The sequence below is a fragment of the Tachysurus fulvidraco genome, chromosome 21, assembly GCF_022655615.1.
Source record: "Tachysurus fulvidraco isolate hzauxx_2018 chromosome 21, HZAU_PFXX_2.0, whole genome shotgun sequence".
Taxonomy (NCBI): domain Eukaryota; kingdom Metazoa; phylum Chordata; class Actinopteri; order Siluriformes; family Bagridae; genus Tachysurus; species Tachysurus fulvidraco.
Genome location: NC_062538.1, coordinates 13,040,724 through 13,055,067, shown reverse-complemented (window position 1 = coordinate 13,055,067; position 14,344 = coordinate 13,040,724). Strand labels below are relative to the sequence as shown.

At 37.3% G+C, this 14,344-nt stretch overlaps 2 protein-coding genes across 7 annotated transcripts in view; both read right to left on the bottom strand.

The window, feature by feature from the left end:
- LOC113638667 (prolyl 4-hydroxylase subunit alpha-2) overlaps positions 1-616 on the bottom strand; it is a 41,896-nt gene extending 41,280 nt beyond the window's left edge. For 2 of the 5 annotated variants that reach the window (XM_027140055.2, XM_027140051.2), the window contains exon 1: positions 472-616. In XM_027140055.2, coding sequence (XP_026995856.1) covers positions 472-497 — 26 coding nt within the window. In that variant the 5' untranslated portion in view covers positions 498-616. Of the gene's footprint in view, positions 1-66; positions 218-471 lie in introns of those variants that run through there. The other 3 variants (XM_027140050.2, XM_027140052.2, XM_027140053.2) reach the window with 3 other exon arrangements.
- Positions 617-4,459: 3,843 nt separating this feature from the next.
- wdr55 (WD repeat domain 55) lies at positions 4,460-14,001 on the bottom strand. 2 transcript variants are annotated; one of them, XM_027140105.2, is made up of 8 exons: positions 13,872-14,001; positions 10,409-10,521; positions 9,998-10,098; positions 9,793-9,880; positions 7,589-7,768; positions 7,024-7,123; positions 6,765-6,934; positions 4,460-5,310 (listed from the first exon to the last, which is right to left on the bottom strand). In XM_027140105.2, the coding sequence occupies exons 1-8, from the start codon at positions 13,938-13,940 to the stop codon at positions 4,968-4,970; spliced, it is 1,164 nt and encodes a 387-aa protein (XP_026995906.2). In that variant the 5' UTR covers positions 13,941-14,001; the 3' UTR covers positions 4,460-4,967. The 2 variants fall into 2 exon arrangements, with proteins under 2 accessions (XP_026995906.2, XP_026995907.2); XM_027140106.2 differs by having other exon boundaries at positions 10,409-10,518; positions 13,872-13,983.
- Positions 14,002-14,344: the final 343 nt, after the last annotated feature.

Genomic DNA, 14,344 nt, shown 5'->3' with positions numbered 1-14,344 from the left:
GAAAAAAATAAAGCTTCTTGTTCGTCTTATAAATAGTTAAAATAAAAATACCAAATAGGAGCTTACTTTAATTGACGCGGAGAACCTCTTGAAAACTTATTCTACGCAATCCTTCAGCTATGTTATAGAATAGCACTAAGTTTAACTGCCACGTACTAAAACTTCACTCTTTATTAAACACCCTGGAGTGGAAACACGTAAATCCCCTATTCAACGGGCAACATTTTCCGGAAACGTCCAAGGACCTTAAAAAGGAAACGAACCGTACAATCAAAAAGCAATTAAATTTCTTAACGTGTCATTGCAAACGCATTATTTGCACAGGCCAAAATGACGAGTACAACAAAGCTAGCTGACATCCAAAAATGTCTGTGCTATATGCGTATATGATTGCTCTATCATATGCCTGTATATTAGTTATGATTTCACTTATATAATCATATACATAATTCAGTCGCTTAGATTACTTACCTCTGTTTAAAATGCAAAACATTCATTAAAAACAGTCAATACCAAATCTTTGTATTACGTTGTCTTAGGAGAGTCCATACGGATTTTGTTGTGTCTTTACGGTAAATCACGTTGGTAACGGAGAGGGAAAAGCGGGGCGGCGCAAAATAGCGATTCGGGTTATGTGGAAGATTTTGCACTGTTCTGGTCCAATACGTATATGCTGGTAGACATAAGGCAAGAAGCAAAGATCTATCATATTAATACACCGCAGTAACTCTCACATTGATAGTAAGCTTAATAGTGAACTGTACACTATTCACATAAAAATGTATTTGGTATTAGTGACTCGTATATATTTTTTTTATGAAAGCTTATGTTTATCATTATGTCTTTAAGATCAACATTGTGACCTACAAAATCTTTTACATTTTAGGTACTGAATTATATTTAAAACTGAAAATGCTGAAAATGTAACTCCTAGACCTGGTAATCAAATCAAATTTATTTTTATTATTAGGGAGAAAAGACCTGTGGTACTGCTCCCTCACACAAAAGTAAAAGCTGCCCAGTGTCATCAGACTCTCATGTGTAGTGGAAATTTTAAAAATCATGAGTGTTATGTGCTTTCATGGTAAATTCTGTCAGACTTAGGGAGAGAGAAAACAGGAACAAATGTCACATTCTATGTGTTAAAAGGATGGGAACTAAGGGGAGTGTGGGAACACGTGCTTGATAAGATCTAACCTTACTGGGGTGACTGAGAGGTCAAATAAACACAGATGCACACACATACTAACACACTCACATAACAGGCTACACAAGCACACACCTAGGGTATAAAAGGGAAAGCTGAATCACTAATCTTTGCCTCTTCACTGTGTAGACTTGGCACTCTGCACTTTTGCTGCAGCAAAATAAATATAATTTTTACTTCTTTGCTTTTACCACCAACTCTGTTTCTGACTGTTTTTTTTTATATGTAGATCAAAACTGCCACCACACATGCTTGGTGTGAGAGTCGTTTGCCAACATACATTGTAGCATGGCTAGCATCCTCCTTTCTTCCACCAACTGCACTGGGTCAAGAGAGTATTCAGGAGAGTTGACCTTTCTTAATGATTTTTTCTAGTCTCTTCCTGTTTCCTCTTTCACTTCCAGCAGTGAAACAACTGCCCAGAACACAACCCGATAAGAAATGGCCACCACAGTAAAAAAAAAAGGTGGAGTACCCTTAGCAGGCACAATCTGCTCCGTCCTTTGTTGTAAAGTGCAGTAGAATTGTCTTGTCCAGGTCATTTCATTGTTGAGATGAACAATCATGTACTTATACAAGTTTACTATCTCAATGTCTATTGTGAATGTTCACCGGTGTCAGGGGGAGGTTTTGCGCTTGCAGAAATGAACCACCAGCTCCTTAATCTTACTCAAGTTGATCTGGAGGAAGATCTTCTGGCACCAGACTACTGGTTCTGGATCAATCCTCTGTAGTTTGCATCATCCTCCTCAGTTATAAGGCCAATGATTGCAGAGTCATCAGAGAACTGATAGCCAGCTGTGTCATATCTGCAGTAGAGTGTGAAGAGGAAAGGAGCCAGAACCGTTCCCTGAGGTTAGTAAGGTACTCCAGGATCCAAGATGCAAGCTGAAGGTCCATCAAGGTTCAAGATTTTTATTGTCAATGCCACCATGTCTCATATATCAGACATACAGAGGAATCGAAATACCATTTCTCTTCTCTTTTATCAACTGTTTACATAGTGAATGCAATATCAGCAGTTAGTGTAATATGAAACAGATTTGTATGGGGCAACAGCAGTGTACTAAACAGACATATAAACCAAGTGAATATATCTCGTAATGTATAAACATCTAAGTAAATGTACACAATGAATTTGATAATGTACAAATGTGTCAACAACTTGTAAGGTGCAAATATACATCCAAATATATATAAACATTCTGAGTTCTGGGTGTAAAGGCTTTTAAGGTGCAAGGCAGATAGTGGCAGTACTGTATGACAGTAGTGCAAAAAGTCTGTAATGTGTAAAATTGCAACATTGACAGATTTAAGAATATGTACATGTAATGTTTTTTTCTTTTTTAAATAGGTGTTTGCAAACAGGTCCATGTGTGCAGAGTATAACGTGTTTTATGAGCAATGAAGAAGTGAGGGAGCTGTAGATTTTTAAAGTTCAGGAGTAGGTGGGAGACAGGGGAGGTAATGGACAGAGTTCAACATTCTGACAGCCTGATGGAAGCAAGCATGGTAAGCAAGACTGAAGGCCGGGTGCTGGTTCAGAGCTAGTGCTGGTTTGAAGTTGGTTCCACTGGCAAGCCTTCTAAGAACCGGTTTGCCTTTCCATGGGCTATAGAGCCATTACAGAGCCAAGTCTTACTGTACGTGACTGTATACAACGGCAAAGGGCAAACACAAACACAACATCGACAATGGCGGATGTTGCTTTACTGCTCATGGCTTTGTGAACCTACATTGGCATCTGAAAGCGGTGAATCCTGATTTAAAAGGATTTAAAAATGGCACTAACCACGTTCTCTTCTGTCTTGTTGGTCACAGTAAACCAGCCTCCAGCCCCTGACGCAAGCGGTTCTTAAGTCTAGACCAACAATGTTTTGGTGCTACTTAAGCACAACTTTTCCTGGTTCAGAGCCGGTGCTTTGGGTGTCGAAAAAGAAAGAACTGATTTTAAATTAGGCTCTGGCTCGGAAAAAACACTTAACTGCCTTGGTGGAAAAGGAGCACTAGAGAGGCGCATTGCCTGTGCGTTCCAGCTTGTATCTCAGAAGTACAAGCTGAACAGTATTAAAAGAACTTGAAAAATCAAAAAACAATTTTCACAGTGCTCCCTGGCTTGCCCAGGTGATAGAGGGCCCTGTGTAGGAGAAATGTGGCAGTGTGGTCCACACCAGTCTCTCTTTATGGCTAAAACACAACCATCTAAATGCATAAAAGAGACGCAGAATAAAACCAAGAGCTACATTGATGCACATACAGTCAGGTAAAAAAATAAGACACCTAATTAAATATTCTGTCCTTTATTAAGAAATGTCAACATGTCAATTTCTGATCTAGTTTTAATTTGTACCTAATTTTTTTAATTCAATTAAAATTTGTCACATACACATACAGAGTATTACATGCAGTGAAATGCTTAAGTTTTCGCATAATCCCAGGTTATTATGAGCCTGGGGACAGAGCGCAGGGTCACCCATAGTGCGGCGCCCTGGAGCAGGTGAGGTTAAGGCCTTGCTCAAGGACCCAACATTGATGTCTCAGCAGCTTGTGGGCTTTAACCCCGACCTTCTGATCAGTAACCCAAAGCCTTAACCACTGAACCATCACGTTCTGTAGATGAAAGTGATAATTGAATGTAAACAACAACAAAAAAAAATTAGTTTGTCATCACTTATTGAACAAAAGAACTCAACAAAAATTAGTATTTCAACTGAGGAAAAAGTTAGGACACCCTTTGCCCTAATAGCTAGTGTTTCCCCCTTTGGCTAAATAACCTCAATAAGACGTTTCTTGTAGCAATCTACCAGTTTCTGACATCAACTGAAAAAAGTTTCCTCCAATTTTAAATGCAGAAATCTTTCAGCTGTGAGATATTTGATGGGTCTCTTGGATGCAAAGTCCATTTCAAATCAACCCACAGTAGCTTTCAACTCTCACCTGCACTGTGGAACAAAGCATGATAATGTAGAAATGTTTGTTTACTTAATATCTATTGTGCTACTGACAAGTAAAATCATGAAATAAAATCATGAAATAAAGATTTCTGAAAATACCAGCAACTGAGCCAAACTTCAACACTACCTTAGAGATAACGACAAATAATCACTGTGCTTAAATAATCATTGATTAAATTTGCACTATTGACCACATATTCCAAATTTTGCTGTGATGTGAAATTTCTTTTTGACATTATCAGGTATCTGATTAAAAATTGAACTAATTAGGCTTGTTACAGCAAGTTACTTATCCAAGTTACTTATTCTTACCATCATGTTTATTTATTGTGTGAGAAAAGCACACTTAACTAACATGAGGTTTGACACCTTTAAACAGACTGACTGCTTTTACCACCAATTTTATTAAACAGGTTCTGTACGAACCTAACCTTTATAAAGACAATAGGCTAGTTTTTTTAGTTGAAGAACAGTTTTAAGGCTTGGGCTATTTGTTATTAGGAGAAGAGAGGACCTTTTCCATTTACAGACATGCATAACAGTAGACAGGCTACAGCCAGTGATTACATAAATGAGTGATAAGTGATAAAATTACCAATGAGTGTAGTTAGAAGACAAAAGTAAAATTACTTGAATCAGTAATGTATCCATTGAAGACAGGTAGAAACTGAATGTATAATGCACCCATAATGTTATGTACATCATTAGATTCTTCCTGGTGTAAATAACTGCTAATTTGATACAGCTAATACAGATTTCAAAAATAGGCTACTGCAATTAATAGAAGCTTGAGCACATAAAACGTCTTAGTTTCTTTCACTGTCCCCATCATTATCTTCATCACTGTCCTCTGCCTCTTCTGTTGTACTGTTTGGGTCATTAATGTCAAGTAGTCCAGAGAAAAAGTCCCCTAATCCACCAAATGCTTTATTGCTAAGTGCCTTAAGACAGCCATCTTTTTTTTTTTGCTGTCGATAATCGCTGACACTCATGGCAAGGAGTCCCGAAATATCCCAAAACTTGATGAGCTGGTCATGAGCACAACTGGCAAGAAAGCGTTTGTCCCATGAGCAAGCTATTTCCTCGATAGGTTCACCGATGTGCTGCCCTACACTGCCAACAACCCGATTTGGCAAGATATTGACAGCCCTGCAGAGAAGGTAAAGTATTATAATCCATACAGCGAATGCTGAAAAAAACAGCACAATCCAAAGTACATATTAACACACAACTAGCAAATAATAAATTAACATAAGCTAACCATTCTCTTTTCACTTAAAGAAAGGCTTTAAGCCAACTATCACTTTTTTTTTAAATCAGCAAAATCTAACTTTTCAAGACCTTTATAATCAGAACCAAACATATTTGTACATTGACAAAGTTGTTATTTTAGATGTCTACCACAGTATAGGCTATTAGATTTTAAATAATAAATATAAGCTCTCAGATCTTCAGTCAATATCATCTAATTAAAGCTGCAGTTGTTTGTCTGATAAGTGTATGCTCCATGAAAGTGTAACCCCCACTCTTGAGGCTGTATGTGAACTCAAACTGATTTGGAGTATGTTCTGTGGATGCGTAACACAAAAGTTTCCCGAGGTGCAGCCGAGAACAGGATTTTCCTTTGAACAACCACTAATCTCCACCACTGAATGAGAAGAATCAGGAACACTGACCTCTGTTTGATTGAAGAATAATAAACATAAAACTCTGACAGAGCATCATTTTGGTTTCTACCCAGATGATTCCAGGCAGAGGATTTACAACCAAGTATTTAAAATTACATTTTAATTTGTTAGTTTGTCCACTTAATTTTGGTCCTTTAAAAAGGGGTAATTACTGTAAAAATGCTTTAATTCTTATACCATACAATTTGGATGGAAAGACCCTTAGATTTGAAGGTGAAAGCACTTTAGCTCATTCATTAGTTAATTTCATCTGCAAACAACTTTTCAGTGTCCAAATATTTATGGTCCCATCTCTATTTTTTAATGCTATAAATGGCAATAAATCTTTTAAAATGATTGTAAATAAAAATGAATACCCAAAAACATTCAGACAAGTGTCTGTGCAACTGAAGGTACTCACAATGTGAGGTAGTTTAGTCAAAGCTAAGCCCTTACATACTGTTAAGACAAAATATAAAAAACAATGACTTATGACTAGGCAATGACATGTAAATATTGTTGTTAATAAAAGTTGACCATGACCTGTTATGAGTTACAATTGAATCAGTATCATTGTGGATCTCTGAAGTAAAGGGTATTGCTTTTTTAGACTTGACATCACATTTATTACATGATTTACACATTTTATAGGATTTCATTTTGGAGATATACCAACATAAAAATTTATTTAATTCCAATGTAGATCATAAACTATAATATAAATATTTTGAGAGAGATAGCATAGAACTAAGCTATGAAATAAGAAGTTAGTAAATTTTCCTTTCCAGCTTTGATTGAAATTGCAAGAAAATAGTAAAAGAATGTGCAATAATTTTACTACAATTTCTGGGAACAGACGGCTGCATGCCAGCTTTGTACACTGTTTGTATTAGTCTTGTTCACTGCAGTGTTTTGTCACTCTGCTTGCACCCTTACCTGATGACTCCATCCATAGAGGCAGTACACAATATGTTGTCTGTAATAGGAACAATGCAGTCTACAGATTCTGCCTGGAGGGCAAATCGATCACTAGTTGCCCCAAATCCATTCCAGTTGAAAATGTAGAGCATCCCTTCACTGGAACCACACACCACTTTTCGGCCATGCTGTGATTCAGGAAAAAACAAGACAGTTTCTTCTTAAACAACATCATCATACTAGCATTATCCTTGCATTATCATTGTGTATTTGTCACCTTCATAATGGACACAGAAGTGAGATCGCCATCCTGGATTTCAGAGAGCAGTTCAAATCTTCTCCTTTTTAAATTGAACACACCCATAGATCCATCACCACTAAAGAAAAGAACCCAAAACAGTTACTTTTCTTAAAAAAAAAAAAAAAGTAAACTTTTTCTTGTTCGATTTTCTAAAATGATATCAGGAAAGTCAGGAAATACATAATATGGGCCTCATTATCAGGATGGATATAAACAGATTTATTTGTATTGTGACCAGGAAATTGTGATGTGTTAGCCTAGTGGTTAAGGTTTCTCTGGTCCCAATGTCTACCAGGTCTACCAAACCGCCACCGCTGGCCACGCAGCAAGGGCCCACAACCCTCAACTGCACAGTTGTATATAATGATTTAATAATGTAAGTCACTCTGGATAAGGGTGTCTGCCAAATGCCGTAAAATGTAAATGTATCCGTGTAAATTCTGTAAATTTGGGAAAAAGTTTGAATTTTCATAGTTCAATCTGGCTTAAGCAAACATTTGCACACAGCTTTACAAAGAGATTGATAAATAAAAATCTTTACCTGGATGTAAGCAAAGTCCTCTTTGCTGAATCAGTAGCTATGTCACTGATGTAGTCCTCATGGTGTTTCAGGGACATAAATGAAGTGCTTCTTCTCATGTCCCACACTTTCAATGTCCCCTCATCATCCCCAGTGGCAACCACATTCTCATCAACTAACAGCAGGGCATTAATAGGCTTGCTAAACAGAAAAATCAAGTCAGTTTAAATCAGGAGAACCTATGACCCACCACCCTAGGATTATAGGTCTACTACTCTACTAAATTGTGATAATTACTGCTTTACTGCAAAATAGTGTAAAAAATAAAGTAATTTGATCATTGTGATCATTACAAATTAGGGTACATGAGAAAGATAGTATGAACACGATGAAAATAGAACAGAATGGAAGAGATACTAGAGGTAATAATATATATTCTAATGTATTTCTTGTAGAAAGACACCATCATTGTTCATGGCACTACAACCTTTTTCTCATTTACAAAATATTAGACAAGATCTCTGACAAACAAGCAGCAGTAGTGAAGAGTTAGGTAACAGACATAGCAGGAAAGAGTTTGGTCTGCGTGAGTCATTAGGGAATAGTGTTAATTTCATCACCTATTTTTAATTTAGTCTTAGTCTTGTACCAAATGTCCTTGTTAGTTTTAGTCATATTAAGTCATTCACATATCTTTTTTGTTAGTCAAATTTTAGTCAAAAAATTGTAGTCTTTTTTAAAATAACACATTAATGCTGATTAATGAAAAGCCCAAGATCAAAACTGTAGGTATATAAGTAAATTACAAACTTAAATGCAAGTTATACATGGTATTGCACACACCATTATTGATGATATTTGGAGCAATATTACATGTAATTGTTAAACTTGATTCCCTTACATATACATTTGATTTTAAGCCTAATTATTAATTTTGATTATGATGTGATTGTGACAGGGGAAGAGGTTTCAGGTTGGGGGTGCTGAGTTTTTTCTGTCACCACTTTTGAATAAGAAACAATATCAAGGCTATAACACTTGTCAAAACTCCGCGAATCACAAAAGTATCAGTGAGAAGTTGAGAACACTCGTTTAAACAGTAAAAATAATTTAACACAAAAAGCCACCTAGACGGTGGACTTTTTATTTATTTTGAGCGGCGTGTGGATGAATTCTTTCTACGCACACACTTATTTCTTGATAACAGACCGCTGCTAACTATAATACACCGTTGCCATGAAAAACAGAGCGTTGCCATGGACACACAAGATTCTAACCATGGAGACGGAGCACACTATTTTCTTTAGCAGAAGCAATACAATTGTTCAGCAGTTTCGTGTTGCAGCCACAGGCGTATGAGACCTGTAACATGAGCAACAGCGCGAAGCCACGAACTCGTTCTGAATATTTTAAAGGCGTAATAGCTAATGAAAAAGCAGAGACAATTATAGACGAAAATGAAGAGAGATTTTATCTTAGTTTTTATTTTATACAAAACATTTGTGTCTCGTCTTTTTTCGTGAACAATAATGCATGTTAATTTAGTCGTGGTCAGCGTTTTTTGGACAGTGGTGCAGTCTTGTCATTGTCTTAAGCCCTATTCGGACGGGATTAGTTTTACGTGAGGACGTGGAGTAGTGAAATTTTACCTCAGGACGTCTGTAATATTAATTGGCCAATTCGCACGGGACAAGACATCTCATTAAAACTAGCAGAAGTGGGAGGGGTAACTCGATTTACGCACCACAGTAACCTCCTTGTCGTCATGTGCGTATGACGTTGCTTCCTGTTATCACGTGTGCAAACAGACAACATGGCGCCTCCATGCTTGCAAAACGCGCTTTTAAACAGGAAATGACGGAATTTTACCAAACATATTTACAGCGGGTCTATTCAGACGGGATTAGTATTACCTGAGGTAATTTTTCCGGACCTTTTTACAGAAGGTAAAAGTCGGCGTAACCTTTACTGACATTGTCCGTAATGATTACCGAGATGGCACATTCGGATGGGACTAAAATCACCGAGATGCTCTGGTAATAATTACTTTACCCCCACGTAAAACTAATCCCGTCCGAATAGGGCTTTAGTCATGAAAAAAAAGGTTGTTGACGAACATATTTCGTCTCGTCTGACGAAATTAACACTATTAGGGAACAAGAAATATTAGTACCAGTAGCAGTAGTAACACTTTTAGAATTTACAGACTCAGCAATAAGCAATACCTGTGGGCTTTAGAAAGGCGCGTAACAAGTTTTCCAGCCACTACATCCATGACATGAACAGCTTTGTCTTTAGACACACTAAATAATTCTGGAAGATAGAAGAATGTACAGAAAAAAAAAATCAAATCAAACAAACCAAACAAATCAGTACAGCATAGCATAAGAGACCAACTGAGATAAACACAGCTTGTAAAAACATACTGACTTTCTCCATCACTTGAGAAAGCAACTTTTCTGCAGGACTTCAGGTGATGCCCAGATGACCACAGCTCTTTGTTCTTCCCATCTTCGCATGAATATCTGTATCTGCAATGTTGGAAGCATTAGTTCAAGTTTTAGATTTCAGGAGGGGGAAAAAGTTCCAAAAGACCTCTAAAATTGTAAGTAAATGGGTTATGTTTCAGCTGTGTATTAAGTGGATGCATCGTTACAGAGAAACCCTCTGGTGAAGGCTTCAATATATAGTTACTTTAATCAATCTGATCTGTTAAATGGTGTAGACAATGTAAGCAGTACTCTCTATCATGTGTGCTAAACACTTTAAGATGAAGTGGCTTCAGATGTTAGCAGCCAGAAATAGCACAGTTCACATATGTCTGTTTTAAAAGCGACGTACAAATATATGTCTCCATCAACATCTCCAGCAGCAAGGATATCTTCTTTAGGATGGAACGCCAGTGTGTTAATGATGGCCTCTTGCTTGATGTCTTCTGGAGTCTCTCGGATCTTCTATGGCATTGAAGACCGATAAATTCATTATGTGGCAAAAACTTTTAGGCATTAGGACAAACTGTCATTTTTACTTCAGCATGTAAATATTTGAAACAATAAAAAGAAACAGCAAAAGATATTATTCTGCTTTTATAAAAACTTTTCACTGAAACTTTTCATACTATACACACCACATCAAATACAGCATTACAGTGTTCTCTATCTACATAATGCATTTTTAAAAATGCAGTTATCTAATCAGTTAATCATGTGGCTGCAGTGCAATGCAAAAACTCAACACACTCAAAATCATGTTAGATAATGATAAGATAATGTTCACATTAACCAACAGAATGGGAAAAACGCGCACTCAGTGATTCTGATGATGATTTGATGTTGGACAGGTTGGTCTGAGTATTTTTATTTTATTTTTTTATATATAAATGCTGATATCCTTTGATTTACTTTAGAGTTTACTCAGAATAGTACAATAAAGAAAGGCTACAGTAACTCATAACCACTCTCTACAACTGTGGTGAGCAGAAAAGCATATCGGAATGCACAACAAACCGATTGCAGATGGTCAACAACAGCAAAGGAACACACGGGTTCCACCCTAATAATGTTCCAAGATATAAAAGTCAATCTTAAACTGGTTACATGAACATTACATTGAGTTCACTGTTATTCATCACATTATTCATCTTCCAGGCCACAGGATCTGAATGTAATAGAACACCTTTGGATCTGGTAAAATGGACAACTGTGATAGAACGAGAGTATCAGGGCATGAAATTGCACCTAAAAACTGCAAGGTCTGCATGATGCAATCATGTCAACAAAACAAAATTTGCCCAACATCTTATGCAATCCATGACACTAAGAATTAAGGCTGTTTGAGAGCAACAGGAGGATCTACCTTGCATTAGTATATAGTTCTTACTTTGAAAAAGAAATCTATCTAAACCTGACTTGCAGTTGGGTTATGCAGCAAGATATGGAGTACAAGAGCAAGTCCATCTCAGAATGGCTCAAAATAATCTAAGTCAAGGTTGTGGTTTGGTCAAATTAATGCCCTGAATTGAACCCAATTGAGATATCATTTTCTCAAAAAACCCTCCAAAAAATTCACCATGGTGAGCTTTGTTGCAGGGCATTTTCCCTTAAATAAAGAAATTTAATTGTCTTATATCATATTTTGTACCTGAAATCATTTAGTGAGAAAAATGTCTAAAAACTATAAGAAAATAAGAATGGGACAAATTCTTGTGTGGCACTTTTCACGCTCATCAAACCATTCAGTGAGCTCTTGTGCACAGGAAGAGGTCTCTCCCATCAGTTAGTTTTAGTAATCAGTTTTAATAGGTTCATCATAAGATACATTTTTAAATCTTTTATTATTTTCCATTTAATTTGTCATTGGAGAGTTTACATGAAAAGTAAGTATTTCTTGTAAAGAAAAAACAGTTTGTAAACACTCCTGAACAAGATCTTAAGATGGGGAACATTACAAGTATTCGCAGTTCATGCTGGTGGATCGTAACCAGGTTGTAAGAACGGCTTCAAAATGTCAGAAGAAACAGGAGCAAGAGACAAAGTAGAGAGTAAGCAATTTATTGAAAACTGCATTTAAACTTAAACAGGCTGTTCAATCTGCACAAATATATGGCTTTCATTTCATTATCCTTCAGACAGTCAAAAGGCTTTCTGTTTTTGAACGCACCAGAATTGTTGAGCTGCACAAGCAAGGGCTCTCACAATGAGGTTGGACGCAGAAAGACAATCATTTTAAATTTCTTAAAAGTTCCTGAGAGTTATGGGACAAAAAAATTCAAGAAAAAACATTTCACCTACACTGAGCTGGAGGATCCGACAGGCTGTCCATGAAGTCACAGGCTGATCCTCGTCCCAAAAGTAAGGCCATTACTGATGCAAACTGAAGCCCAATATTCATAAGACAGCGTCTGTGAGTGCTTGTGAGAGCTTAAAGAACAAAAAACGTCTTCAAATGGCACGTTGGAATTTGCAATGGAGAACCAAACATGGGACATTGAAAGTGGAAGAAATTTTATTCTCTGACGAGAAAAAATATTAACCTAGGCGGTTCTGATGGCTTTCAACATTACTGGCATGACAAGGAGATCCCACTGGAGACGTTTCCTGCCCGGCACAGTGGAGGAGGCACCATCACGATCTGGGGTGCTTGTTCTTTCAATGGGAAATGGAGCTTCAGGTTGTGCAGGGGCGTCAACCAGCAGCTGGCTTTGTGGACATGTTGCAGCAGACATCCCTCTTGACTGACGGCCCTTGTCTGTGTGGTAATGACTGGGTGTTTCAACAGGACAACGCTGCAATTCACAACACACACCTGACGAATGACTTCTTCACTTAATTCCAGGAGAATAACGTTGCTCTTTTGGACCATCCTGCTTGTTCCCGATCTAAATCCCGTTCAGAATGTTTGAGGATGGACGGCAAGGGACGTTTACAAAAATGGACATCAGTTCCAGACTGTAGATGCCCTTCATAAAGCCATCTTCACCACATGGAGCAACGTTCCCACCAATGGTTGCCAATGGTGGCCTAATGGTTAGAGAGTCTGACTCGTAATCCTAAGGTTGTGGGTTCGAGTCTCGGCTGAGGTGCCCTTGAGCAAGGCACCGAACCCCCCAACTGCTCCCCGGGCCCGGCAGCATAAATGGCTGCCCACTGATCCGGGTGTGTGTTCACGGTGTGTGTGTTCACTGCTGTGTGTGTGCACTTTGGATGGGTCAAATGCAGAGAACGAATTCTGAGTATGGGTCACCATACTTAGCCGTATGTCACGTCACTTTCACTTTCAACATGACAATACGAGTTCTTGAAGTGATCAAAAAGACAGATGAAGCTTCTCACCACTGAGTCCTTTTTTGACAATTTTAGTTCTGTTTTTTTGGCCTTTGGTCTTAAACATTTGAACAACTGCTGAACAGCCTGTTTGAGTTTAAATGCAGTTTCCAATAAATTGCCTAGTCTCTAATTTTTGTCTCTTGCTCCTGTTTCTTCTTCTGACATTTTGAAGCAGTTTTTACAACCTGTTTACAATCAACCAGCATGAAATGTAAACACTTGTAATGTTTCCCCAGTCTTAAGATCTTTTTCAGGAGTGTATATATAACTGTGTGTGTGTATATGTGGATAACAAACTCGTTTACCCCAAAATAGCCTACAATATTCCTAAACACCTCACTGGTTGCTGTAGAAAGTCACTGGACTCCTAATACACATCATATGGATCAGACAACTTCATAAAACCGTGTCAACCCTGCTGCAATTGTCTACGCTTAAATTAAGTTGTAAATAATCAATCGTACTGGCTAGACACTTACATTTCTTTCTTGATAACTGAGCATGTCTTCATCTGGTAAAGTCTCGTGTTTCAGCTCGGTAGTCGCCATGTTATTTGCAGGCTGAAATAAACTTCCTGGTTAAAGGTTTGCGATCTACGGTGGCCCGGAGGACCTCTAGAGCATGCAAATGTATCAGCTGCCAAATGAAAGGTTTTAAATATCTACATATTTCATGTCATATTAATAATGAATATGTATTAAAATCGTCTATCCAGTTGTAAATACAACCCGGTTGTAAATGTATAACTGATATAACACTGCTTTATAAGTAAAGTAATATGTACATATGGTAGGAAACCAGAATACATATTTTACAATAATTTACCATGTAATAATAATAATAATAATAATAATAATAATAATAATAATAATAATAATAATAATAATAATAATAATAATAAACGTACAGAGGTACGATTTGGACACTAGATGTCGCTAGAGGTCACACAGTC

Excerpts from the sequence above, each read along its gene's own strand:
- wdr55 (XM_027140105.2), bottom strand. The coding sequence starts at position 13,940 with ATGGCGACTACCGAGCTGAAACACGAGACTTTACCAGATGAAGACATG. Across the intron at positions 10,099-10,408 it reads GTTGATGGAGACATATATTT|ATACAGATATTCATGCGAAG; the intron begins GTACGTCGCTTT and ends CCAACATTGCAG. Across the intron at positions 7,769-9,792 it reads CGCCTTTCTAAAGCCCACAG|CAAGCCTATTAATGCCCTGC; the intron begins GTATTGCTTATT and ends TTTTCTGTTTAG.